Consider the following 26,630-nt stretch of genomic DNA (forward strand, 5'->3'; position numbering starts at 1 on the left):
TCTGCTTGCCAATATAGAAGTTGAGTGGGGTGGAACCAAGCAGAGAGGCAAAGACCTGGACATGTTACTTTTGTGGCATCAGCCTTTTCCAGCCCAACAGTGCATGTGCGTAGCAACCGAAAGCTGCTTTCAGACAGGTGGCTTTTCCACCAAGAAGTAAATGTGCTGGGGGTTTCTTCTTTTGATCCCTATTTGGGTGGGTGGTGAGCTAAATCCTAGTAGCTTAGAGAAGCCCCCAACCATCAAAGTCCACTAAGCAAGCATTTTCCACTAATAAATAATACAAGCCCATCAAGACAAGGCAAGTTTGCACATCCAAAGAGCAAATGTGAAAAGCCAACACAGTCTAGGGCAATTAAGTAATTCAATTCATTTCTACTATATATCTTTCTGTTCCTATTTATCCACACATGATAGCCGGAAGGCGTGCTATTTTATCATGCATAGCTGATTCCTTTAATGAATACTGTCCTATAATTGATTTTTCCTGTTGGCAAATTTCCAACATACTGAAAAAGTATCTTGTGACCTAATCTCTTTACTCATTAGGAACCATCTTTCTCTTAAGTTATATCAGTCCTCATTCCCTGGCTGCTAATGAGTAAGAAGCTTAGACCGATACATTTTCAGTATCTTGAAAATATATGTTGAAAATCATCATCAATAAACCTTATAAAATCCAAATTGACTGCTCACTCACTACCTGACTGGCCCTCCCTGGGGGTGTGCCACCAACAGAGACAGAGTACTCTGCCAATGAGGGCCAGTCAGTTCAAATTGCATTCTGCCAATGAGGGCCAGTCAGTTCAAATTGCACTCTGCCAGTGACGGCCATTTAATTCAAATTGCACTCTCTCAATGAGGGCCAATCAGTTCAAATTGAACTCTGCCAATGAGGGCCAGTTAGTACAAACTGCATGCAGAGAAGTCACTCCCTACCTGGCTGCCCTCCCTGGAAATATTCCCCCAATAGGAGATGGCCCTCAGCCAGGAATGGCCCGCCCTGGTAATTTAGCCCCAATAAGGAAGGAGATTTCAGCCTGGAAAGGCTAATAACTAGTCAGCTTTCCACCTGCTGGTTGCTCACCAGTGGGTAGCTCTACATATGTTGGTGAATCTGCTTTAAAATGGAGGATGTAGCTGGCTGTTGATTGCTCAGATGTTGCATGTTGGCGACGTCATGCGGAGGGGCCAGAATATAACGTCAACAAAAGGTAAGTATCTTTATTTTTAAAGGATGTGGAAATCCCCACTGTTTCCCAGTAGCACCTTCCCAGTGGAAGAAGAGTTGGTTTTTCTATTCTGCTTCTCACTGCCCAAAGGAGTCTCAGAATGGCTTATGATAGCCTTCCCTTCCTCTCCCCACAACTGACAACCTGTGAGATGGGTGAAGCTGAGAGAACACTGAGAGAAACTGCTCTGTGATTCTATGAAAAGATTAACAATATTAACTTTCTGATAGGGTAAGTTTGGCTCAAATTTTCCTTGCAGCCAGTGCAAACCATGGCACATTATAACTAATCAAAGGATTAGTATCTGATAACAGAAAGATCAATTTGTTTGTGTCAATGTGAAAATTTGTCCCAAGAAAATCTAATTATGAATTTAGTCCTCAGTTCCAAATATAGAGGACAATCTAAAAGAATTTCCAAAATACTGAAAATGTATATTGTGTGTATGTTATAAGCACTTTTCTTCTGTTAAGCAGGAGGAAGTTTAAAGAAAGTCTTTTTCAGTGGACTTAAAAAAATGCCTAGAATCGAAGGAGCGAAGTGTTAGTCTGAATCAACATTAAACAGGAGTCCAGTGGCACTTTAAAGACTAACACAATTTATTTCAGCCTGAGATTCCATCAATGAGAACTAACACCTTCTGAGTGAGCTCTGACGTGTGAGAGCTTATTCTGGAATAAATTGTGCAAATAGATTCCTGTTTAATTCTTCTAACTAGCACAGATGCCCATCTGAAATTCAAATTAATATGATTAATGTGTAAATTTTAGCACTTCTCCATAATATTTATTGGTCCTCATGCCTCCTTAGTGGAATGCAAACCCATCTGGAATAGTTGGCCTCTTTATTGCTGGCTTAGACCTCCTGCTCACCCAAGAAGTACTTCTATCTTGTCATGGTTACACTTCAGTTTATTAGCCTACATCCATTCCAAAACTGCCTCCAGGTGCTGGTTCAGGGTTTCTACAGTTTCCCTGGGATCAGCTGGATTCACAAGATAGAGCTGGTGGTCATCCATATATTGATGACAGCTGATTCTATTTCCCTTGATAACCTCATGAAGAATTTTCAAGTAGACATTAGAAATCATAGGGGACAAGAGAGAACCTTTTGGGAGCCCAAAGGTCAAGGGAATAGAGTCCCACTGCCTTCATCCATCTCCTGGTGCAGGTTATTCAATCTCATAACTAAGCCTAACAGAACAGTTCTATTAGAGCTCTCTCAGCCCCATCAACCTCACAGGGTGTGTGTTGTGACAAGAGGCAGCAAAGGTGATTGTGGGCTGCTTTGAGACCCCTTCGGTTAGCGAAAAGGAGGGTAAAAAAACAAACTCTTCTTCTTCTCCCCCACTGGAAAGGATTGTAAACCTTGTGATTCATCCAGGAATGCTCATAGGACCAAACAGGACAGGCTGAGGGACTTGGGACTTCTCAGCCTGGAGAAGAGGTTGAGAAGGGACAGGATAACTCTCTTTAAGTATCTGAAAGGTTGTCAGAGGAGGGCAGGGAAAGGTCCCTCTTGGCAGCAGATAATAGAACCCACAGTTTAAATTACCTGTAGAACAATATCACCTAGATATCAGGAAAAAAATTTTCACAGTCAGTGTAGTTCAGCAGTAGAATCGACCACCAAAGGAGGTGGTGAGCTCCCCTTCATTGGCAATCTTCAAGCAGCATCTGGACAAATACTTATCCTGGATGCTTTAGGCTGATTCTGCATTGACCAAGGGGCTGGACTAGATGGCCTATGCCCCAACTCTATGATTCTACAATTCTAAATTGTCCAGCACCACATGGCCAGGTACCTTGCTCAAGAATGGAACTTCTGAGATTGGTCCTTTGTTAGTGTGATCCCCTGGGTCCACAGTAGCAATTTTTAAGTATGGATTTAAGCATGTCCTCTTCAGCGTTGCTGGTGACTTAGCAAACATGCTTCTCAGTGATGAAAATTTAATTTCAAAAAAAGCTTTCCATGGCTGCCAACTATTATCCATTCACTTTGTGGTACACAAAAGACTTTCCGAGACGGAAGAGTGTGTTTGGCATGACACCTTGGGCACTGCAGTTTTGTTATGATCTCCAAGGAGAGATTCTCAGGTTGCCAGTTGGAAGTTCCACTTACCATTTTCATAGTGGAGGTCTAAAGAGGTAGCCTTCTATTTGTGACTCTGTTCCAAGTAGAAAAGCAATTCTCAGCATTGTTAGAAAGCATTTCCACACCTCATTATTGGAAGCTTGTGCCGCTGTCCTTGCAGAAGCCAATGTGCTTGAACGTCATAGTCAAGGTGGCGAATATATATAATATATATTTAATATATAATTTATATTTAATATATAATTATTATAGAATTTCTTTCAGTGGTTCTGAAATAGACCTTTGGTAAAAAAAAAATGTGGCATATGCAAAATACATTATAGCACTACATTGAATGTCTTTTTATTAATGCTCATTTGGAACACATTCAGATGACCCAGATTTACAGCCCAGAAGACCCTCATGAAATACCATCGCACAAGAGCTCTAAAAACCTGGGTGAGAAAGCACTTAATATTTATAGAGCTGTATGTATTTATAGACTTTATGGAATACATTACTTACAGATGAGGGTTGAGGACAAAAGGCATGTGGAACAGTAGAGAGTGACAGCAGTATTTAAAGTGAGCTCAAGCCAAAAAGACAGGCACGAGCCATGTGCCACGCCCTTGAAAGACATTTGTGTCCTGCAAACATAGAGGCACATTCTTGGATGCCACTGGAAATACCCCCCCCCCTCCCCGAGGCTGTTTCAAATATTTGGAGGGGTGCAAAGCTTCTAAAGCTGATCATTCCACACTTGTATGTTACTGTTTGCTTTCTTCAAGAGTATTGCCCTCAGTTTGATAAACTTCTTGAATCTGGATTGTCTTGACATTTGAGGTAGAAATGGTCTGTCACCCCGAAAACCTTCCTTGTAGATAAGGGCCCCATTTTCATATTTGCTGAGTAATTAAGATGTTTGGGACTATGAACCAAATTTCAGCTGAGTCTTGTGCAACAGAGCAAGTGAGAAGGATAGAACCAGAAAGCCCATCTGGGGGAGAGAAAGGGCGAAGTCATTGGGCCTTGTCTCAGGAATGTGTTCTGTCCTTCTTCAACAATGTTGCGTCTGTAGTAGAGCTCGCACCCACCTTGGGAAGGCTGCATTCCCGTTCTGAAGGAAGAGGAAGCATAGCCAACTTGGAGACATCAAGGTCAGGTCAGAAGTGGGCGATAACAAGACCCAAGGGCCTCGTCATGAGGTCAAGGGAGGTGGCATGGTAAAACCTAATAGATCTTGGGGTCATAGTTAGGAGCACCGGCTTCTAATCTGGCGAGCCTGGTTTGATTCCCCGCTCCCCCACATGCAGCCAGCCGGGTGACCTTGGGCTCACCACAGCACTGATAAAGCTGTTCTGACTGAGCAGTAATGTCAGGGCTCTCTCAGCCTCACCTACCTCACAGGGGGTCTGTTGTGGGGAGAGGAAAGGGAAGGCGACTGTAAGCTTCTTTGAGACTCCTTCTGGTAGAGAAAAGCAGCATAAAAGAACCAACTACTCCTCCTCCTCCTCCTCCTCCAGTTGGTATTTGGAGACCACCAAGGAAGGTTCTGCAGGGAAGGTCAGTGGCAAAAAGCTCCATGCTTCTCACTTGTCTTGAAAGCCCACAGTTGGGATTGGGATAAATTTGTTGCAATTTGATGGCACATACATACATACATACATAAAAGCCCGATTATACAGTACTCTTTGTGAACAAAGAGATTCTCCAAGCTCGAATGCATGGAAGGGGCCAGAAATATTTACCTTGGGCTCACCAAGGCACTGATAAAACTGTTCTGACCGGGCAGTGATATCAGGGCTCTCTCAGCCTCACCCACCCCGCAGGGTGTCTGTTGTGGGGAGAGGAATGGGAAGGCGACTGTAAGCCGCTTTGAGCCTCCTTCGGGTAGGGAAAAGCGGCATATAAGAACCAACTCTTCTTCTTCTTCTTATTTTATTATTTATTAGATTTCTTACCCGCCACTCCCATACGGCTCACGGCGGGTTACTAAAGTCTGTTTAAAACCCCAATAAAATGTCGGGAATGACCAACAAATCTGTGCCCACAGTGCGCAGGGCCCTGCGGGGGGCATAGGGCGATAGTTTGGAGGACTAGTGAAAAGGGCCTCAGTAGTGTAGTAAATATGAATGGTCACAGAGAGCTGGCAGAATGTGTATGTTGTGTCCGTTCCTGAATTGGTTGGTGCGTCCGTTCCTGAATTGGCTGCTGTTTTCTTGTGTTATCCCATCCCAAGCTCTTTTTTGTGTTACTAATCATTTTATATGTTTAATCTGGAGAACTGGGTTTGATTCCCCACTTCTTCAGCCAGCTGGGTGACCTTGGGCCAGTCCTAGTTCCCTTACCGCTGTTTTGGCATTCTGTTATCCTTCTTTCAGCCCCTCTCAGCACGTGGGGAGAGGAAAGGAAAGGTGTTTATAAGGTACTTAGGGGCTCCTTCAGGTGATGAAAACTAGGGTATAAATGACCCAGTTCTTCTTCTCCAGTTCTTACCTTCTGTGCCGTCCAGCCTGCTTCAAATTCAGACACCAACCCCATCAGTTCCTGCTGGGATAAAGATACTTGGATTCTAGAATTGTACTAAACTGTACCAAGGGCTGATGCTAATGGATTCCCTTCCAAAGGATTAACCTTATTCCAAAACACTCTGTTTCCATATCACCCTGCCACATGCTTATTTCAACATGTTTGTTCCGGTAATCCAAGGAGCTGCAAAATTCCTAGTGGGATTCCAGGGACCCCCCTGGAGATGCCTCTGCAGCCAGCTGTTTGCACTTATGACTGCATGGCAGTTTTCCTCTTCCTTTTTAATGAGTCATATTGTAGAGGACAGATGTTGTACAGTATCACCATAGGAAAAGACATGAAAATGGAGATTTCTGTCATTCTGGATTGGAGGGTTTTTTTTTTTTTTTGGCAGCAATCAGAGTACCGGAAATGGGGGCGGAGGGCAACGAATATGCTTATTCAGAAGTAAGTCCTAATGAGTGAAATGAGTTCTACTTGAGTTATGCAGGCATAGGATCACAGAGTGTTGCTTTCACGACAAGCATTTTATTTAGCATTTTGAAAACTGATACACCGAAATCAATAGATACTTCCTTAGTAAATAATCTTGTGTGACCGAACAATTTATTTCAGTGCCTGACGTGAGTTACTGAAGGCAAGGTGTGTTCAAGAGCAGATCAATTATAGCATCTTCAAAATGGATGAGAAAGGAGGTACACTGGAGTTATTAAAGAAATACCAGTGGTTGATACAGTGACAAAAGTCATTCCAGGAGCAGAATGTTAGGTTGCCAGCCTCCAGGTGGGGCCTGGAGAACTTCCAGAATTAAAAGTAATCTCTAGACTGCAGAGATTAGAGGCCCTGGACAAAATGGCTGATTTGGAGGGTAGACTCCATGTGAGGGCAGGTGAGGCATGGAGAAAATTATGAGTAAGTTATTTGGGGGGATACTTTCAGCAATGCCAAGCTGGACCTTTTAGAGAGCCAGTTTAGTGTTGTGATTAAGAGTACGGACTTCTAATCTGGTGAGCCGGGTTTGATTCCCGCTCCCCCACATGCAGCCAGCTGGGAGACCTTGGCCTCGCCACAGCACTGATAAAACTGTTCCAACCGAGCAGTGATATCAGGGCTCTCTCAGCTTCACCGCCCTCACAGGATGTCTGTTGGGGGGGAGAGGAAAGAGAAGGCGACTGTAAGCTTCTTTGAGACTCCTTCAGGTAGAGAGAAGTGGCATATAAGAACCAACTCTCTCCCTCTTCTCAAACATAAAACCTCCTACATAATGTTTTCTCTTTCAGAATGAGTTGTGCTTTTTAAAGACACGTTTTTTCTTAACATGGGTCATAAGAAGACATTTATGTAAGACAACTTATAACACATTATAATCATAATGACGGAGCTTAAACAGTTCCGCAGGGCCTGCAAAAAGGAGCTCCTCCGCCAGGCATTTGGTTGAGACCAGGCACAACCAACAGCGAATGAAGGGCCCCCGCTCCTCCCCCTCCCCCCCTCTCCCCCTCTCCCCCCTTCCTCCCAGAACTCCATCAGAGCGCTCTGGACCTGTTGTGGTATTGCACCGTTCCATCGTTATATTATTTTATTATATTGTTATACTGTTACATTATTCTGTTATATGGTTACAACCACTGTTATTAATTACTGTATGTTTTAACGAAGACTGTTTCATGTATCGTTGACTAGTTTTAATGTAAACCGCCCTGAGCCTTCGGGGAGGGCGGTATATAAATCTAAATAAATAAATAAATAAAATAAATAAATAATGCCTGTATACAGTGTAGGCATATATAATATGTCCTCAAACTATATTTTTACTATTAAAATGTGACTAATTTTGCTTTGTTTCAAGTGGGTTTCACAAAACCCTGGTTGAGTAAGCCTGCTCTATCTGTCCAAATAATTCTCTATTTTGTTTACTACATAATTTCTTTGTTTTTGGCTTTTCGTTTTTCCTCCATCTGTGATGCACAGGATTCAGCTCTTTGCAGTGCTCTCTTTATCCAGTAGTGGGTGCATGTGCATTTTCGTGTGTAGAAAGCTAATTGTGCAATCCTATGCACATTGCTAAACCCACCGAAGTCAATGGGCTTAGAAGGGCACAACTCTGCTTAGGATCACACTGGAACATCCAGATATATAGGCATGCATGCATTGATAAATTAGTAAAGAGTAAGGGCCTGGACTCTTTTAGATTATTTTTCTTTGGCATCATTCCCACAATCACACTTTGCTTCCCAAATCCGTCACTTCAGCTCCTGTGCTCTGAAAGAAGAGTAGGATCATGACATTTTCTAATTAAGGAAATATGGTTATAGTATTGGGGGGGGTGCTTTTATAAATGGAACATGTTTACTGTTTACTGCATTTACTTGCTTTTAGAACATTAGGAAGAGCCTCTTGTGGCGCAGGGTGGTAAGGCAGCAGGAATGTTGTTTGAAGCTATCTGCTCATGAGGCTGGGAATTCAATCCCAGCAGCCGGCTCAAGGTTGACTCAGCCTTCCATCCTTCCGAGGTTTGTAAAATGAGTACCCAGCTTGCTGGGGGGTAAACGGTAATGACTGGGGAAGGCACTGGCAAAATACCCCGTATTGAGTCTGCTGTGAAAACGCTAGAGAGCGTCACCCCAAGGGTCAGACATGACCCGGTGCTTGCACCGGGGATACCTTTACCTTTAGTACATTAGGAGAAAAAGAAGAGTCGGTTTTTATATCCTGCTTTTCGGTATCCGATGGAGTTTCAGAGTGGCTTACAATCGCCTTCCCTTCCTCTCACCACAAGATACCCTATGAGGTAGGTGGGGCTGAGAGAGCTTTGACAGAACTGCTCCGTGAGGACAGCTCTGACAGGACTGTGCCTAGCCCAAGGCCACCCAGTTGGCTGCCTGTGGGGGAGGAGCAGGGAATCAACCCCAGCTCTCCAGATTAGAGGCTGCCCTTCTTCACCACTACACCACACTTTCCATTCTTTTTTGAACTTTTTTTTTTAAAACAACCTATGTCTTGATCTTATTGCACTGTTTCTAGTCGGGCAGCTCGTGCTACTTGACTGTCTTGAGTTGCCCTGTGTAAGCCACCTTGAGGCTCAGTAAAAAAGGCAGGCTATAAATAAATGTCTGAACAAGAGAGTGGCGGTTCCAAACAGGGATTAGCAGAGAGGTTCTTAGAGCTGTGCTCTGGCACTGTGACCGCAAGCCCTTCTGACCTCTAAGCCCTGCATGCATGCCCTGGCTGCGGTTATACAACCGATGCATACTCAGCACCAGCAACACCCCCGTTTGCCACCCTTACTTTATGTTTAAGGATTCAGACAGCTTGCCTTAGCCTTCTGGGGCAGTGGGAAGTGAACTGGCTGGCTCCCATGGTCCCTGCCAAGGGCTATTTAGTACATGGATGGATTCCTCAATATTAGGTTAAGGAAGAGACTGACTACCCATTGCTAGGAAGTCACCTTACATGGTTTTCCTTCCTGGTGTGAATTAGGACCTGCTTACTCACCACAGCTGTTAACCGTCTTAATAGAGCCTATGACTTCTGATTAGATTCTGTACATAATTACATTTCACTCTGTGCTTCCCGCATTACATGGTTGCACACCCCTGTTTTCCCTGTGCCTTGAACTAGTTACTTGAAAAGTCAGCTTATTGAAGATTCACTCGTTGCCCCTGTAGAACTAAGGCTCCAGGCCAACAAGGGGTTAGCCTATCATTCCCTGACCCAGAGGTGCAGGCTGGCCTGCTCCTGGCTGCTGTGCAGGGTAAGCTCTGGTTAGCCCTTGGAGAGACCACCAAGAAAGACTATCACCCACAGGACTTTTAGGTGTCACAAGCTGCCTGCGACAGCCAGTTTGGTGTAGTGGTTAAGAGCAGCGGCCTCTAATTGGAAGAACTGGGGTTGATTCCCTGCTCTTCCCTGCCAGCTGGGTGACCTTAGGCCAGTCACAGTTCTGCCAGAATTCTCTTAGACATGTGTATCTCACAGGGTGTCTGTTGCGCAGAGAGGCAGAGAAGCTGCTTTGAGACTCCGTTGGAAGGAGAAGAGCACCCTAGCTCTTCTTCCTCTGTTCCAGACTACCAGGAAGAGAGCTCTTCCCTGGCGGGACTCCTTGGACAGGCGCATAAGAAGTGGGAAGGAAGCAGGTGCCCCTCCTCCTCCTGCTGGGGGAAGCCTCCTGCCTCGATCGGGTCTCCAGCGCAAATCCTCCAGGGGGCCACCTCCTCGGTGCGGGCACCTGGGCCGCGTGGGGTGATGTCAGGCAAGGAGGCGCGCAGACAGGTGAGTGCGAGGGAGGCGCGAGGAGAGCGCGCGCTTCCGGCGGGCTTGTGGCCAGCGGCGCGAGGCGCAGGTGCGCGAGGAGGGGGGCGGGGCGAGGCCAGGTGCGCGCCGGGGCTCTGGCCAGTGCCCTTCGGGGTCCCTTCCCGGGGCTGGAGCGAGGGGCGGAGTTTGGCTGCCGCCGGGCCAATAGTAAGTGGCGCAGTGCGGGAAGCGCCACGTGCAATGGAAAGTTGGTGCGCCTCCCGCGGGAGGGGAGAGGAGAGCGGGTGGGAGGTCCTGGCGGCCCCCTCCCCTCCGCCCCGGCCCGCCTGCCTGCTTGTCGCTCACGGGCGGAGCGCGCGGACACCCCCCCGCCCCCCCCCCCCCACACACAGAGCCCTGCTCTCGCCTCCGCTGGCACCCGCTCTGCCGCCGCGGCAAGCGCCGCCTCCCCTCCCCTGGCTGGCTCGCTCGCTCGGCCGGCCGCCGGCCGCTGGCATTGCATGGAGGGGACTTGGCCGTGGCCGGGCGCGGCGCGACGAGGGGGCCGGCTGCAGAAGAGGCTCCTGCAGAGCCGGGCGCTCCTGTGCCGCTGACTGACTGGGCGGGCGCGGCGCGAGGGCCACTTGTCTCGCCGGCGCTGGACGGGCCGGGCAGCCTCCCCCAATGGATTATCCTCCTTTCTATGTGATGCTGTCTTGCTTGGTTCCTCTCCACTGCTGGCTCGCCGCGGGCCGGGGCGCGAGAGCCCAAGGTAGGCGGGCAGGGCAGGGCGGGCAGGAGAGGAGCCGCCGGCGCTTCCCGGGCGCATCTGGCTGGCAGCGGGGTGCTGGCCGCGGGGGCCCGCAGGGTGCTCCGGTGCTGGGACCAGGCAGGCAGGCAGCCAGGCGCCTCCAGCTCCGGCCGGCGGAAGGTGAAGCAAACGCGCGTCTCTAGGACAAGCGCGCGCCAGTCCCGCTGGCGGGGGTTAATGTCCTTAAGGATCGCAGGGTCAGCACTGGAGCGGCTGCCTCTATTACAGCGGCGTGATGGGCCTGTGATGCCCCAGCCCGATCCAGCTTTCTGCCTGTGGGCGATCCAATTGTCCCTCAAAAGAGACTTCCGATTCTGCATCAAGCCCGGTCCCTCTGCCACAAGAATGGGGAGGGGGTTCCGTATGTATGTAGGCATTTGTGCCTTACGTCTCCCTCCCCACTGAGGCCCCCAAAGAAGTTTACAGCATGGTTCTTCTCGCCCCCATTTTATGCCTACAGCAACCACCCCCTATGGTGAGTTATGTGGAGAGGTCACCTGCAAGTCGTCCTGGGGGAAGGGGGATTCGAACCTGGCTCTCTCTGATTCTAGTCCAAACCTCTAACTGTTACACCGCACTGTCCCTAGGACTGGGGTGTGTTTGTGCAAACAAGTTGACCAGTAAGGACTGGATATAAAATGTGTATTTCTAAGAGCATCGTGCCCTGACCTGGGTGGCTCGGGCTAACCTAATCTTGGCAGATCTCAGAAGCTAAGCAGGGTCAACCCTGGTTAGTCCTTGGATGGGAGTCCACCAAAGAAGTCTAGCGTCACTCCGTAGAGACTGGCAGTAGCAAACCACCTCCAGATGCCTCGAAAACCCTGCAGGGGAATGCCACAAGTTGTTTGTGATTTGGTTGTGAGAGCCAGTGTGGTGTGGTGGTTAAGAGTGGTGGCCTCTAATCTGGTTTGGGTCCCCATTCCTCTGCCACATGCAGCCAGCTGGATGACTTTGGGCCAGTCACTGTTCTCTCTGAGCTCTTTCAGCCCTGCCTACCGCACAAAGAGCTTGTTATGCAGAGAGGAAGGGAAGGCAATTGTAAGCCGCTTTGAGACTCCTTTGGGTAGTAAACAGCAGGGTACAAAAAACAACCACCAGCAGCTTTCTCTTGACAGGGCTTTCCATCTCTAAGAACATTGTGTTTTGAGATGCAGAAGGATTTGCTTGCCTGTATCATTTGTGGATGGATTTCAGTGGGAGGGAGCACCATGGCGTTTTCTGTATCACCAGCGCTATTTTTGCTGGAAGTGACACTGCAAAGCCACCTCCCTGAAGCAAAGCAGGTCTGGATCTGGCTAGGGTGTGGGTGGGAGACCTCTGGGGAGCCCTGGGCGTGCTGCCTGGAGAGCCATCGTGGAACAAAAGTGAGATATAAAAGCAATTAAAAGAAAATGACTTTCCACATGTGCAAGTTCTCTTAAGGAGGGGAGTGAAGCATGGCAGTGAAAAGTCCTGCTCAAAGCTTCCCACTTGGCATGACATTTTGATGCCCCTGTGCCCAGGTGGCCAGCTTTTCAAAGAAGCATTTGACCTCTCATTCTAAGGAAGTTTCCTTGAAAGGCAGCCCCAAGGGTTTCAGTACACATTTATTCCCGCAGATATCTGCTGAGGTCATATTTTATCATCCTGCAATTAAGACGTGTTGTTTTTCCAAGGCTGGCTAGTTTCCCCCCTTTCAATTAAGACACAGAAGTCTTTTTAAATTTTATTTTTAAACACTGTCAGCGAGGCTGGCTTTGACGTGTGCTGCTATAGTTATTTTGGCCATCCGAGGAAACTGGAATAGGGAGCCAATTCACGAGAACTGATTGTGAGCTCTTTCATAGCGCGTTAGAATGCTGACAGAAGTTTTTTTAAAAAATAAAAATAAATAAATAATAAACAAGAATGTCAGTGGAATTCTTTATTTTAGAGGAGCGACGTCGCATGGGTGCTGTGCAATGAATAGTTTGCATGCTTGGTGTGAGCCGGGCATGTAAGAGGCATAAGTGTGTGTCATTGTGAATTTTTTCTGCCATGTTGCACATACCCAGTCAACAGCTCATGAGGGGGAAGTAATACAGGTTCTGCAGGTGGGAGGAACAGCTGCCCATTTTTCCAATAGGCCCCCAAACAGGGGGGAAAGCCCATTATTAGTGGCCCACTGCTATCAAGGAAAGAAAAGTTAAATTACGAATGGTGGCCATGGAAAATGGCATCACATTGGAGCTCTTTTACGGTGACTGTGGAGGGCTTTCAAGGCAAGAAGCAAACAGAGCTGGTATGCTATTGCCTGCCTCTAACCCTGGATCTCCCTGGTGGTCTCTGCCCCCTCCTCCAAATACTGACCAAGGACGAGCCTGATTAGCTTCTACAATTTGATGAGATCAGGCTAGCCGGAGCCACTGAGGTCAGGGCGAAGGTAAGTACTATAGACATTTCATGGGGCAGAGTTGGATGCACAAATGTCTCTGTGATGGTCTCTTGTCCAATTATGAACTGTGGCCATCCCTGCTTAAGTATCTGAGATATGATGAGGTCAGGCCAATCAGCTGCAAATGTTTACGGCTTGACCTATTCTGTTGCACAGAATTCACCTTCCTGGGACTTTCTGCTTTAATTTAAAAATCAAGACTGCAATTTGTTTAGAAAGTTTGTTATAAGGAAATATGTTATTTTTAAAAAGAGAGTCCCAAGTCCTTAAGAATGTGAAGTCTGAGCCAGTTTGGTGTAGCGGTAAAGGGCGGTGGCTTCTAATCTGGAGAGCCAGGCTTGATTCCCCACTCCTCCATATGCAGCCAGCTGGATGACCTTGGGCCAGTCCTAGTTCTCTCAGGGCTCTCTCAGTCCCACTTATTTCACAGGGTGTCTGTTGTGAGGAGAGAAAGGATGGGCAGTTGTAAGCTGCTTTGAGACGCCTTTGGGTAGTGAAAAGTGGGGTATAAAACCGAACTCTTCTTTTGATAGGTGGCTGTACTTGACTGCCAGGGAAGGAGCTGGTAGGATGGACTGCACCATCTCTTGCATGATATAGGGGGATTGGATTTTTGAACATCTTCTTAACTTAAAACCAACTATAAAAAGACAGACCAATGAACATGGGGAAAGACTATATAATATTTTTATTTATGCCAATAGCTGTCTGTTTGGGGGGTGTTCCCTCTTTTCTTTATAATTGTAGGAGAGACCTTCAGAAATGGTCCCCCCTCCACATGTGTTCTGAAGTGATTTAGCCCCTCCTGCCCCTTCGTTCTGCTGCCCCTGTCCAGAAGCTCCAGGTTTCTGTTAGCTCATCCCTTTGCCTAGCAAGCCCAGAGTGAATGATGTGAAATAATAAACAATACAAAATAAATGTTGCGGAGATAAAATAGGGTGTGCAAAAGGAGAATTCAGAGGCTAATTTTTGTTAGTTTTACTTTTCTGCGGTAGCATGTGCAGGCCTGGTCGTGTATTACGGGGTATCTTGAGCAGTAGTTCTTTCAAACTGGTCATGTGGAAGGAGCTGTGGCTTAGCCCTACGCCAGGGGTAGTCAAACTGCGGCCCTCCAGATATCCATGGACTACAGTTCCCATGAACCCCTGCCAGGGGCTCATGGGAACTGTAGTCCATGGACATCTGGAGGGCCGCAGTTTGACTACCCCTGACTTACGTGAACGGTTGATGAAAGAACCGGGCTCCCTACTGCTGAAGCCACAAGCAATCCCTAAGAGGGCCGTCTTTTCACCCAATGGGTATTCCTCTCTGTTTTGAATGTATTGAAGTGTGTCTATCTGTATTTATTTCCACTAGAGCTCCTCCTGTCTGGGAAGCTAAGTGAATATGGTGTGATTGTGCCCTTCAGTGCAGATCGCCAGGGACGGTTCCTCTCACATGTGGTGTCTGGCTCGGGGGCAGGAAGGAGGGGGGAAGCCCGCCGTCCCTCCCCCACTCCGCCACGCTCAGGTCGACACAGAGCGGTCCGCAGCGCCCCTCTGCATCAAGGCATGCCCAGGAACCGCTTGTTCTACTTCAATGTCACCGTTCTGGGGAAGGATCTGCATCTCTGGCTCAAGCCCAACCGGCGGCTGATATCTCCGGGTGCTTTGGCCGAATGGCAGGAGGACTTCCAGGAGGTCTTTCGGGAGCCCCTGCGACAGGAATGCATCTTCACGGGAGGTGTCTCGGGCATGCCGGGTGCCGCTGTGGCCATCAGCAATTGTGACGGGCTGGTAAGCAAAAGGGTAATTCTACCCTCATATATTTTTCATCTTTCTCAAGCCATCCTTGTTTTGTCTCGGGCTCCCTCATGAATTTGGCCAGTAGAAACTGCAAGGTTTGCTGCAGACAGAATTGGCCTTCACTGGGTATGGATCTCATTTCTGGTTACCACTTCTGGTCTCAAAAGCCAGAAATGCCTGGGTGGGTGGGTGGGTACCAGGATGAGGCTAGGAAGTGGCCCTTGGTGACCAATGATGGATAGGGAGGGAGGAACTGAGCCACTAAGCTAGTGTGGTGTCCATTGTTATGTCTCTTATCGCTTCCAACTTCCTGCTTCTGAACCTTTGCAGCCCAGTTTGACACAGCTCAATGGAGCCTGCATTGGGTGGTAATGAAGGAACATGTGAATTTGCCGATAATACCATGTAAAATGATAGAGAGGCAAACTCAATGCTTGGAAATGCTGCTGTTGGCGTTTACACCCCCCCCCCCCAAATCTTGCAGTAGATTCAAAAGTCAGTTTTTGTGTTCTGTTCTGTTGGCAGGTCTTTTGAGGGGTCCTGTGTCCAGAATGGAAGGGGAAAGTGTGTTGCACTTGAGGAGACAATGGAACAGTGAAGGGGCACTGAAAACCATTTGCTGGGGAGAAACAAAAGGGGTGGTGGTGGTCATCCCCTTTGTGCCCTGCCTGAGCTAGAGATTGCTGGCCTAGGGGGACCTTGACATGATTGTTCTGTGACCCATTGAAAGAGCAGTGTGCCTGGAACACATGTGGACTGGCCTGAAGGCAGTGCTCCCAGTTGAAGATTCCTGCAGGAATTCTGTGCTGTTTTTCAAAATCTGGAAACAACATGCATTTACACAATCCTGCACTTCTTGTTTCTAACTAAACCTGTTCTGGTTCCAAAGAGCTGCTGGGTTCATGCAATGGACTTTTGTGGTATCAGGATCTTTTTCTTGGAGCAGCTCTCCCACCCTGACAGGTCTCCTTCTTGAAAATAGTTTGCTGTGGAGCATGGGAAGGGAGGCAGGGATGCTTCTTGAGGGGAAGCACGTCTTAAGCTCTCTTGCCTTCTTTGTGCCTTGGATCCTGGCCACTCTGTGCACCATCTAAGTCCGGGACTGTGACACCCAAGCATGTGCTTTCACATTGGTATGTGTCCTACTTAATAAGTCCTTCTGCAGTTTTCTTCTGTTGAAGGAAAAGCCCCTTAAGTTGGAGGAAGGCTTCTAATTTTGTTCAGTGGGATGGTGGGATACACACAGTTAATCCATCATTGAGAAAAATTACAGTTTTGGTTTTCACTCATTATTAGAGGCCAGAAAAGATGCAACAAAGTTCTCTCAGCTAGCTGGATTGCACTCTTATTTTCTTGTATTTGGGGTTGCATTTGCTTAAGAGAAAAAGAGCAGTTTTTTTAACCCTGTTTTTACTGCCTTTACAGCAGCTTACAATCACTTACCCTCCCTCTCCTCACAGTAGACACCCTGGGAAGTAGATGGGACTGAGAGAGCCCTGAGAGAACTAGGACTGGCCCAAAGTCACCCAGTTGGCTGTATGTGGAGGAGGAGCAGGGAATCTAACCTGGTTCTCCAGACGAGAGTCCTTCACTCTTACCCACTACACCAAGCTGGCTCAAGTCATATATATCGAATGCAAGCCTTCCTAGCTGAGCCCCACAGAACTGCAGCCACAGTTGTCAGTTCACAGATGTTCGATGGGCTTAGGGGTGTGTGTGTGCCCTGAGGAGGGCCAGGATGGGGAGGCAATGTGACTTGGGTCACCCTCATTCTGTGCCTTACATTTGCTATGTGCTATAACTTCATCAAAGAGAGACTAGAAAGCAAACTTATGAAAGCTGGACCAGCTTTCCGCACTTAGAAAACCATTGTTAATAGTACATCCCTTCCTTTGTATTATCCCTATTTGTTAAGACTACTTCCTTTTCTTTGTATTTCTAAATCTATGAAAGACAGAAAGCCCTCTGTCAGGCATCAGGGAGTAGGGTTATTGACTGTGGCCTGGGAAATTCCTCAAAAGGGGGGGGCAGTGCCTGGGGAGGCCGGGATTTAGGACCAAGAGGGACCTTAGCAGGTTATACTTACCACACAGTTCACCTTCCCAAAGGGGCTATTTTCTCCTGGAGAACTGATCTTTGTTGTTTGGAGACAACTTGTACTTCCAGGAGATCTCTGGCTATCACCTGTAGGTTGAACACAATACAGAGGGAGCTATCATGAGGGATAATGGCATCACAAAAACAGTACAGTACAAATTCAGGCATGGTAATCAGAGGTACAATCTAGTATCAGAAACAGGAACTCCACAATAATCAATCACAGCTGAACACAGGTTGAAGAAGAAGAAGAGTTGGTTCTTATATGCCGCTTTTCCCTACCCGAAGGAGGCTCAAAGAGGCTCACAGTCGCCTTCCTTTTCCTCTCCCCACAACAGACACCCTGTGGGGTGGGTGAGGCTGAGAGAGCCCTGATATCACTGCCTGGTCAGAACAGTTTTCTCAGTGCTGTGGTGAGCCCAAGGTCACCCAGCTGGTTGCATGTGGGGGAGCGCAGAATCGAACCCGGCATGCCAGATTAGAAGTCCGCACTCCTAACCATACACAAAACTGGCTCTCTAAGGCAGCGCTTCAGTGCTACGCTTACTTCAAACGCAGAGCTACAGAACCAGACATTACTTTATATCTAAGCAGCATTATATTTCCAAAGTGCTTCCCTGCATTTGTGTATTTATTCATTTATGTTATTTATTTGTATTTGTGTGCTCCAGTCTTCGCTTTCCATTTATGTGTAACTGATTATCATAGAGTTCAGGTTTCTGATAATATATTGTACCTCTGATTACCCCCACCTGAATTTGCACTCTGGGTACTGTTTTTGTATTGCTACGGTCTGGAAGTTGGCAACTCTATCAGGGAGTATACAAGGCTGACGGAATAGTTGCCTCCGTGCTCTGTACTTTCCAGTGCCACATTACTGGCAGCTAAGCGAATGAGTGCAGAGGGTTTTGTCGGAAGTTTGGCAGGTAAATCATGTTTTCCATCTTGGATTCAAGCTGGAAGTACCTGATGGTATTGTGTTCAGCAGCTTGCACTCACTTTCTACCCTGTAGGTCTGCTCTGGTTCCAGAATTCCCCATGGTTCTACCTCTGCTTACAAAAATATATGGATGCTTTTGGTTGTAAAAGGAGGAAACAAGACAGACTTTTTCCCACAAGTGCTATTCTGCCGAGGACTTCTCAGCACACTTTATCTTTCAGTTGGCAAGAGAGCAAACTTTTCTCAGAATAGATGCTACTTTTGGTTGCAGGAAGCTCATATCTACTGCCCAGTTTCACTTGGAGTTGATTTGGTGATCATGGAAGACTTTTAGCAAGCCTGAATACATTGGTTGTTGTGAGTATTCTGAATAGTTGCTGGGCACTTTATTTACATACTCCATACTTTGACATGGAGAGATTCCCAGCTTGCTATGTCCGACTTCTGAAGAGGCCAGCCAAAATTACTGACAAAATATCTGGGACCAAAACTACCAGCCCAAGGCCATCCAGCCTGGGAAACCCAAATAACCAGTTGATGTCAGCTGTGAAAGCCTTCATAGAATCATGGAACTGGAAGTAACCTCCAGGGTCATCTAGTCCAACCCCCTGCACAATGCAGGAAATGCACAATTACCTGCCTACCTACAGTGACCCCAAATCCATGCCCAGATGATGCCTCAACCCCCAACCCAGAATGCCTGGCCACTCTGGCCTGGAGGAAATTTGCCTCCCAACCCCAAAGTGGCGATCAGCATTTCCCTGGACATGCAAGAAAGGGCCACAAGAGCCAAACACTGACACATCCCTTCCTCCCCACCAACTCACCATCTGCCTAAATTCACAGAATCAGCATTTCTGTCCGATGGCTATCTAGTCTCTACTTACAAACTTGCAAAGAAGGAGAACCCACCACCTCCTGAGGAAGCCTGTTCCACTGAGAAACTGCTCTAATTGTCAGGAACGTCAACAGTTCCCTGAGCATGTTACTTAACTACACATTTCCTTGCAACAGCAACATCATAAATCCTGGATATCCCTTGAGGAGAATGTTTAAGAAATAATTGCTAGGCCAAATTAATTATTCCAGAGTCCTCAATGTTTAGGCCCACGGTTTCCACAGTTGCTGAGCTACTTTTTCAAATTCTGTTTGTGAGGCATTTCATTGAGCAAGAAGGTATCTCAAATTACGTGGAACATTTTCGCTTGCTGCCAGTCCGAATCAGCCGGTATAAATGAAGAATAGACAATGAGCATGGGAAAAATGGCCCTAGACCGGTTACATGTTGCATCCCTTCTGCAGAGCGGCCTGAGTTTGGAAGCAAAGCAAGATTGGCCAGAGTTCGTACTAGGATAGGAAGGAAGGCAGCAGTTGCTATGCAGGGGCAGTCAGTGGCAAAGCCTTGCCTTGAAAACCCCACGAGGGTTTGCCTTCAGGCCGTGATAACTTGTCAGAAGGTAATTAATTGTCATACCTTTGGAAGCATTAGACTACTGGGATCTTAACTGTTGGGATGGGGAAGACCTGCAGTGTTCATGACTGAACAGAATCTGAAGGATATCCTAGTTGGGGGCATTGGAGGAGAGGTGTAGTTAGCATATTTAGACCAGGAACTTCTTGGTATTTTTCAGCTACTGTCCTCTGTCTCCTGATTGGCTCAGCTGGAGACTTCCTGCTCCTTTGAGCACACTTCCTCCCTGCTTGCCTCCACAACAGGCAGAAAGGATGCAGAATAGAACTGTAAGACGGGGTTTTCTTTCAACTCTCACTCACAAAAGTTGTTTCTCTCCACAAAAAAAACCCACTATTTTATTCTTTTAAGCAGCTTGGTGCTGAACTCTTCCTTGCAGATTTACTCTGCCAACACTTATTTGTGTCACCCCTCCAAAAGGGTGCCAGCACCTCCTCTCCCCCGTGCCACCTCCTCTCCCCCCGTGCTTCGGGCATGAACGGCCACTTCGGACGCTGAAGCGCCCAACCCTATTTAGGAACTTAAAGAATTTTTGAGTTCCAGGTTTGAAAATTTAGTGTTTATCTGGAGATCACTTATGGGGAGGGGAATGAGTTTTGAAGAACACCGTCCCCCCCCCCCCCTTGTCAATTCTTTCTAAAATAGATGGTCCCCAGTCTTCTCTAAGCAAGTATTTTACTCCGGTTTGAATGGCTGGCTGATATCAAAATTCGGACTACTATACATGAAGTTAAAAAAGAAAAGAAAAACAGCTTGTCCTTTGGAAGTGGTTGTTGTCTGGCTTTATTTGATCAGACTTTCAGTGACCAAGGAGAAAGGCAGCTGACCTGCATTCATGCTTCCTCTCGGCCTTTTTAAAGGTTCATAAACTGTTTTACAAAAGTTGTCCTCCTTCTCAAGGAAGTGCTGTGCTTAAAGGTATAAATACAGAGTGGACCTCTCTTTGAAGTTAAAATATCAGGTGACAACTAACAATAATTACAAGATAGGCAGGAACAAAACACCTTCATCCCCATTTTCCCAGGCACCAAGATACCTTTGTACTGCCATGTCTTATCATTATGCGGACAGGAATGAGATCTTTCAAAGTGATTTAGGAAATTAGAACTTCGGATTCCTCTGGAACTGTGTGTCCTGTATAATTTGGCAAATAGTAAGCAGTAGGCCAGTCGAAGAGGTCTGGAATGTTGTTTTTGTTTTCAAATCGTGATCTGTCTATGGATGTCCCCTCGATACGTTTTTTCTTTGCGATAAATGAGAAAGAAAAAGAGAGACTGGCCATGCTGCTTTAACATGCGTTAAACAATGTACTTTTGGCTCATTTTCAATACATGCTAGACATGGTTTGCAGGTGGATTGTCCTGTGCAAAAACTTTGCAAACGATGGCTAACATGCGTTGAAAGTGCCGTTTCCTAAGTGTGTGAAAGCAACTCTGAAGTCAGAATAACATGAATTACAGGTAGCAGGATGTGGTTTTGTGGCAGTGTAGCATGGTGCTGAACTGTCAGCAGATCTCTTGTGTCCATGTCTATACTTCAGCAGGTCAAGTGCTGGATGTGTGTACTAATTTTATTGTTACAATTTGCAGGACTATCAAAGCACCCCCCCTCCCCATCTTCCATGTGTCCATCTCTGATGCTCAGGGTGTACCTCCTCCTTGGGTTTTCCACAGAAGCATGGGGCAAATTCTGGAGGCTGGGCTAACCTGGCTTCCAGAGAGCCTTCTGGGCTCTTCTCTTCGGGAGCAAGGCTTGGCTCTTTTCTTGGGAAAAGGCAAGGGGCCACTACACAGAGCATCCCTAGTGGGTTATGTTTTTAGAACCAAAGTTGCATTTCAGATGGGGAAAACACCCTCTAAAATTGCAACTGTCTGCTAGGCATCACAGAACCGGCACCTCATCTTGGCATGCTTTTGTGCTGTTGGCTGAGCTGTCTACAAAGAGGAAGCCAATAATCATAATAGTGGAGGCTTTGGCAACCTGAGCGGATGTGATGGACAGAGCTGTGTCCAGGCACTAGACCAGAAGGAGAAGGGGAAGGCCCTTCCTTGAAGTGGAGCAGCAAAGCTTTTCAGGAAAAAATCGAACGTAGCGTCTTAGGCAGGTTTGGAAACAGACTGGGCACATGTTGTGGTCCCAAGTCCTGCCTGGAATATTTCTCCGCACATTTATTTCAATGAAGAGAGGAGGAGGAAAATCTCCTGCCTCCTTAAGGGTATCCCATTGCTTATGCTGAGCATCCCCCTTAATGGCAGAGCTGTGTTTGGGGTTTTGGTCTGGTATAATGCGAATCTATTTTGATAAAATACAACCTACGTTGTGATGAAACTTTTCCGGTGTTCAATGCAGTTCATCAGGTAGACTGTTTGTATAACAACTTTGGTGGATGGACAAACTGCAGTTGCTCAGGCTTGGGGAATCTGGACGGAACTGCTGTGGGGCCAACTCCACAGTGACCTCTTTCAGTATGTGGAGGAAGTAGATTCACAGTGTGCCAGGCTTATCCTTCCAGTAGCAAAGAACCCATGGCAATTCATGCTCCATATCAGTTGCTTATGCTCCCTTCCCCTGTCCAATAGCCTTGCCAGCCCTACCTCTGTTGACTGGGGAATGCGTCCATTTTAGCCTTGTCCCGCCATCAGTTTCCTAGATGTGGTCAACCTGAGGTCCTTTAAAACTGAAGAACAATAAGTAGACTCTGGAACCTTTTGTATGTAAAGCGCAAATTCCCCCTGAGCAAAGCTATGCCCTGCTACGCCCATGGAATAGTGCTGTCAGCTCTGGGCTGGGAAATGCTTAGGGCAGTGGTCCCCAACCTGCGGGCCGCAGCCCGGTGCCGGGCCACGAAGGCCATGGCGCCGGGCCGCGGCTCCCTCTCCCCGCCCCCCCCCCCGCAGTAAAAAACTTGCAGCCCGGGAAGCTTCTTACTGCGGGAGGGTGGGGAGAGGGAATCAGGGCCGGGCCGCGCATTGCGCATGCGTGGCCCGTGCGGCCGATGCATGGCCATGGCCCACGGGCGCGGCCCGATGCGTGGGTGTGGCCCATGCGGGCGCGGCCTGATGTGTGGACGTGGCCCGCGCGGGCGCGGCCCGATGCCCTGCCTGTCCCCAGCCTCAGAAAGGTTGGGGACCACTGGCTTAGGGGGTAGAGCCTGCAGAGGGTGGAGTCTGGGGATGGGAAGGACCTCACTGGAACACAATACCATAGAGCCCACCCTCCAAAGTAGCCAATTTCTCCAGGGGAACTGATCTCTATGGCCTGGCAATCCGTTGTAATAGTGGCAGATCTCCAGGCCCTTCCTGGAGGCTGGCAACCCTACCACAGAGTTCAGTGACCTTACAAGGCTGTAAGAGTCATTTTGGTGTAGTGGTTAGGAGTGCGGACTTCTAATCTGGCGAGCTGAACTTGATTCCTTGCTCCTCCACATGCAGCCAGCTGGGTGGCCTTGGGCTCTCCATAGCTCTGATAAAGCTGTTCTGACTGAGCAGTTATATCAGGGCTCTTTCAGCCTCACCCACCTCACAGGGTGTCTGTTGTGGGGAGAGGGAAGGGAAGGAGATTGTAACCTATTTTGAGACTCCTGGTAGAGAAAAGCAGCATATAAGAACCAACTCTTCCTCTTCTAACTCTGCTTAAGATTGGCTTGTTTTCTTCACATGTGAAAAATCTTGTTTTAGGCTGCAAGCCATAGAAAACTTTGGGGGGGGGGGAAATGTTTGATTCATCATGCACTTGAGCCTCTCATACTTGGAACCTGCACCAGGTAATTAGAAATATTGGTGGTGTCACGAGCGTGGAGGAGAGCTTTTCACGCCTGGGTCAAGCAGGGGTGCCTGTGATCCCCAGCTTGCTTTTTACATGCAGGGATGTGTTATGGAAGGAAATGTTTTCCTTTATCTATATTCACTAACACATGTATCACTGGGGTTATGTGTGCTTGTGTTAGCGTAAACCTGCAAGTGTGTGAAGCAGGGATTCCCACGGGTCTGTGGACCCGTGAGGTCAAGAAGGGGTCCATGGCCTCCCCCCGCCCCGCCTAAATGGACTTGGCCACAAGCTAGGGAACTGGCTGCTTCTGCCTGCAGGGCTTGATGGGTAGGCTGTGGGTGTAAAATTCAAAGGGGAGGGGAGCTGGTTGTGGCATGGGGGTTCCGGGCTGCCTTCTCAGCTCCTGCCCTTCTTTCCAGCCTACATGGGGCGGAGCCTCCATAGTGGTAGTAAAGGTGGGGGGAGGGAGTGAAGGAAGGAAGGGCGAAGGGTGAGGATGGTCAGGCACATCGGGGGCCATGGCCAGCTGACATCACTTTCTGGGGTCCTCAGAGCCTGAAAAGCCTGCTCCAGGGTCAAAAGGCTGAAGAAGGCTGGTGTAAATGAGCAGCATCCATAGGTATTATAGGTTTGTGCCCTGCCAGACACGATGTAAAAAGTCTACACACTTCCATTATACTCTTGCAAATACTTGGAGTCAGAACGTTCACACTGCGTTTCCCTACTTCTAAATTCCCTGGCCCAGTTAAGATGTACTCAACAGGAAGTTTTCGTTAATGCTTTCATGAATAGCATCAATGCGTGCGTTTGTTGAAGACCACAATAGTTCAGTTTGATTGTAAGCCTCAAGTGTAAATACAACTGTACCCTCAATCAAATTAAAAATTACAATATATATATATCATGCTGCCATTGCTACCCTAGGCAAGTTTCTCCAGAGAGACGGAATTATATTAACGCCAATCATGAAAATAATCTCAGCCTGTCTTGATAAAGAAGAATTAATTCTCTCTTTGTACAACAGCTTGAGAAGGTGGGCCAGTGTTGTTAATGGTTCCACATTGTAGTTGGGGAAAGTTGAGACGGAGTAGCAAAGACAAGGTTTGAACTGGGGTTTCCCGGGTTGTAGCTTAGACAGATCTCAATCACGCACCTCCAAGCTCTTTTGAATCTCTGGCTATTTTAAATGGGCTTGCATTGGGGGATTTAAACAGTTGATACCCATGCAGGAAGGTAAATCCAGCCTTCCGGAGTGTCTGTGCTGCTTTTCAGGAGATGCATTTTATCTGAAGTGTATCATTTAGCCACCTCCCTGCCATTTCCCCCCGTAGAGTCATAGCCATTTGGAAACAGCTTTTCTCTTTTTCTCTTAAAGTCTCTGCTCACAAGCAACCAATACAGTTCTCTTTCCCGATTCTTTCTTTCAGAAGAGGTGTGTTTGCACACGAAAGCGTGCATAAAACTTCTTTGGTTTTAAAGATGCCACCGGACTAAAAAATGTGCGCGATTTTTCGGGCCTTGGTCTTTTAGCCTTTAGAGCTTTCCTGTGCAACAAAATTTTGTAGCTCCGTCACTGTGGGAGAGTCTCGACTTTCTGTGAAAGGGCAGGGGAAGCAACCTTTTCAGGAGCTCGGAAGGTTTTTCCCCAGATACTCTTAACAGTAGACAGAAAGCCATTCCCAGTTGCCAACTTAGACTGATTAGTATGTCTCCTGTAAAGGCCTCTCTGCTTGGCTGGTGTCATGCCAGGCTCTTTTCATCTGACTGAAATGTTTGTTTCAGTGGGCTGCTCTGTTCCATTCAAGGTGGCTTGCCTTTTGGGCCTGTTGTCTAAAGGTACCTTTAAAAAAAGGGGGAAATATCAGGTCTCTCACATTTCGGCTGCGTTTCAATGGCAGCGTTTTGGGTGAGCCGTGTCATCGTCTCTCCCTTCCCCTTCTATTGATTTACTGAGGAGACATTACAGAGGGCAGTAATTTTATCTGTGGCACAATGGGTACCGGCTGTGCCAAGCTGTCTGACTTTTCATTAAAAGGCTGGCGCGCCCCCAGCTTGGAGGATTCCACTGCTGTATTTTAAGGCAGACAATCCATTACGGTTGTTTTTTTGAAGCAAGCAAGCAACATCTTTTCTGTCCATCCTCTATTCTCTTTCCATCATATCCTTTCTTTTTAACACTCTGTTTGGAATAAGCTTGGTTTAGCTTTTTTTTAAGAAGTGAATCGACAGCATGTGCAGTCTTATGACAAAGAAGTGCAGATTGTGGGAGTGCCTGTCTTGATAAGGCTGCCTCGAATGACACAAAGCCTGGAGTTTCCCAAAGCACACTCAGCCTCCTCAGCACCTCTAAAGAGAAGTGCACAGATAAAAGGGCTGGACTCCTTAAGCAATTTGGCAGAACTTTCCCAATGCAGCCTCAGGCTTAACCGTTTGTTACACTGGCCAGCTAGGATGGATGATGCGCAGGGGTAGTCAAACTGCGGCCCTCCAGATGTCCATGGACTACAATTCCCAGGAGCCCCCTGCCAGCGAATGCTGGCAGGGAGCTCCTGGGAATTGTAGTCCATGGACATCTGGAGGGCCGCAGTTTGACTACCCCTGGATGATGGTGTATCACAGAGGAAAAGACACTCGACCTCTTTCTCCTTAGGGTGGGTGGGACTACTGGAATCTGCAGCAGGCGTGGTTGGTGGACCTTGTTCTGCAGCAGAGCCTTGTTATCTGATGAAGGAAGCTTTGACTCAAGAATGGTTGTACCCCCCCCCCCCCCAAATATTGTTAGCCTCTACTGAAATGGAAGCGAGCTCTTCCACTGCCGGCCAGCACACCTCCCCTCTGAAACGAACTCGTTTCTTCTCGTCTTCGTTTGTGCACGAACAGGGGAAAACATGTAAATAAAGCTATCTTGTTCTTTAAAATGGGCATGCCTGCAAAATGTTAAGCGCCCCCAACTTCCTTGGCAGGGGCTGAAAGGGCTGCTCCTGGAGTCTGTTTGGATTTTTTGCTTTTTTAGAATATACTCATTGTAAGCGAAATGTGTGCGCCAGTCCTTATTCCATTTAGAGTGTAATGGGAACTTGTTGGACTTTGATTAATGGACAGGGATGGAAGGTTGCTTTTAACTTTCCCCGTAGCCTTTACAAACACCACTGAATCTGCGGCTGGTACAGATGTTGCTTTATAACCACATAAAGCAAAGCTCAGAACGTGTTGCTGTTTCTTCTGCAGCAACAGCATGCAAGATCCTGTTTATTCTAGGCCTGAGCAGTGGCAAAAGTG

At 47.5% G+C, this 26,630-nt stretch overlaps 1 protein-coding gene across 3 annotated transcripts in view; it reads left to right on the forward strand.

Moving 5' to 3' along the window:
• The first annotated feature begins 10,487 nt into the window (after positions 1 to 10,487).
• Positions 10,488 to 26,630, forward strand: part of ADAMTS14 (ADAM metallopeptidase with thrombospondin type 1 motif 14) — an 86,354-nt gene continuing 70,211 nt past the window's right edge. For 2 of the 3 annotated variants that reach the window (XM_077350492.1, XM_077350493.1), the window contains exons 1-2: positions 10,488 to 10,839; positions 14,648 to 15,066. In XM_077350492.1, the coding sequence (XP_077206607.1) occupies positions 10,752 to 10,839; positions 14,648 to 15,066 (507 nt within the window). In that variant the 5' untranslated portion in view covers positions 10,488 to 10,751. The remainder of the gene's footprint in view (positions 10,840 to 14,647; positions 15,067 to 26,630) is intronic. The other variant, XM_077350494.1, reaches the window with a different exon arrangement.

The sequence above is a fragment of the Paroedura picta genome, chromosome 8 (genome assembly GCF_049243985.1).
Source record: "Paroedura picta isolate Pp20150507F chromosome 8, Ppicta_v3.0, whole genome shotgun sequence".
Classification (NCBI taxonomy): domain Eukaryota; kingdom Metazoa; phylum Chordata; class Lepidosauria; order Squamata; family Gekkonidae; genus Paroedura; species Paroedura picta.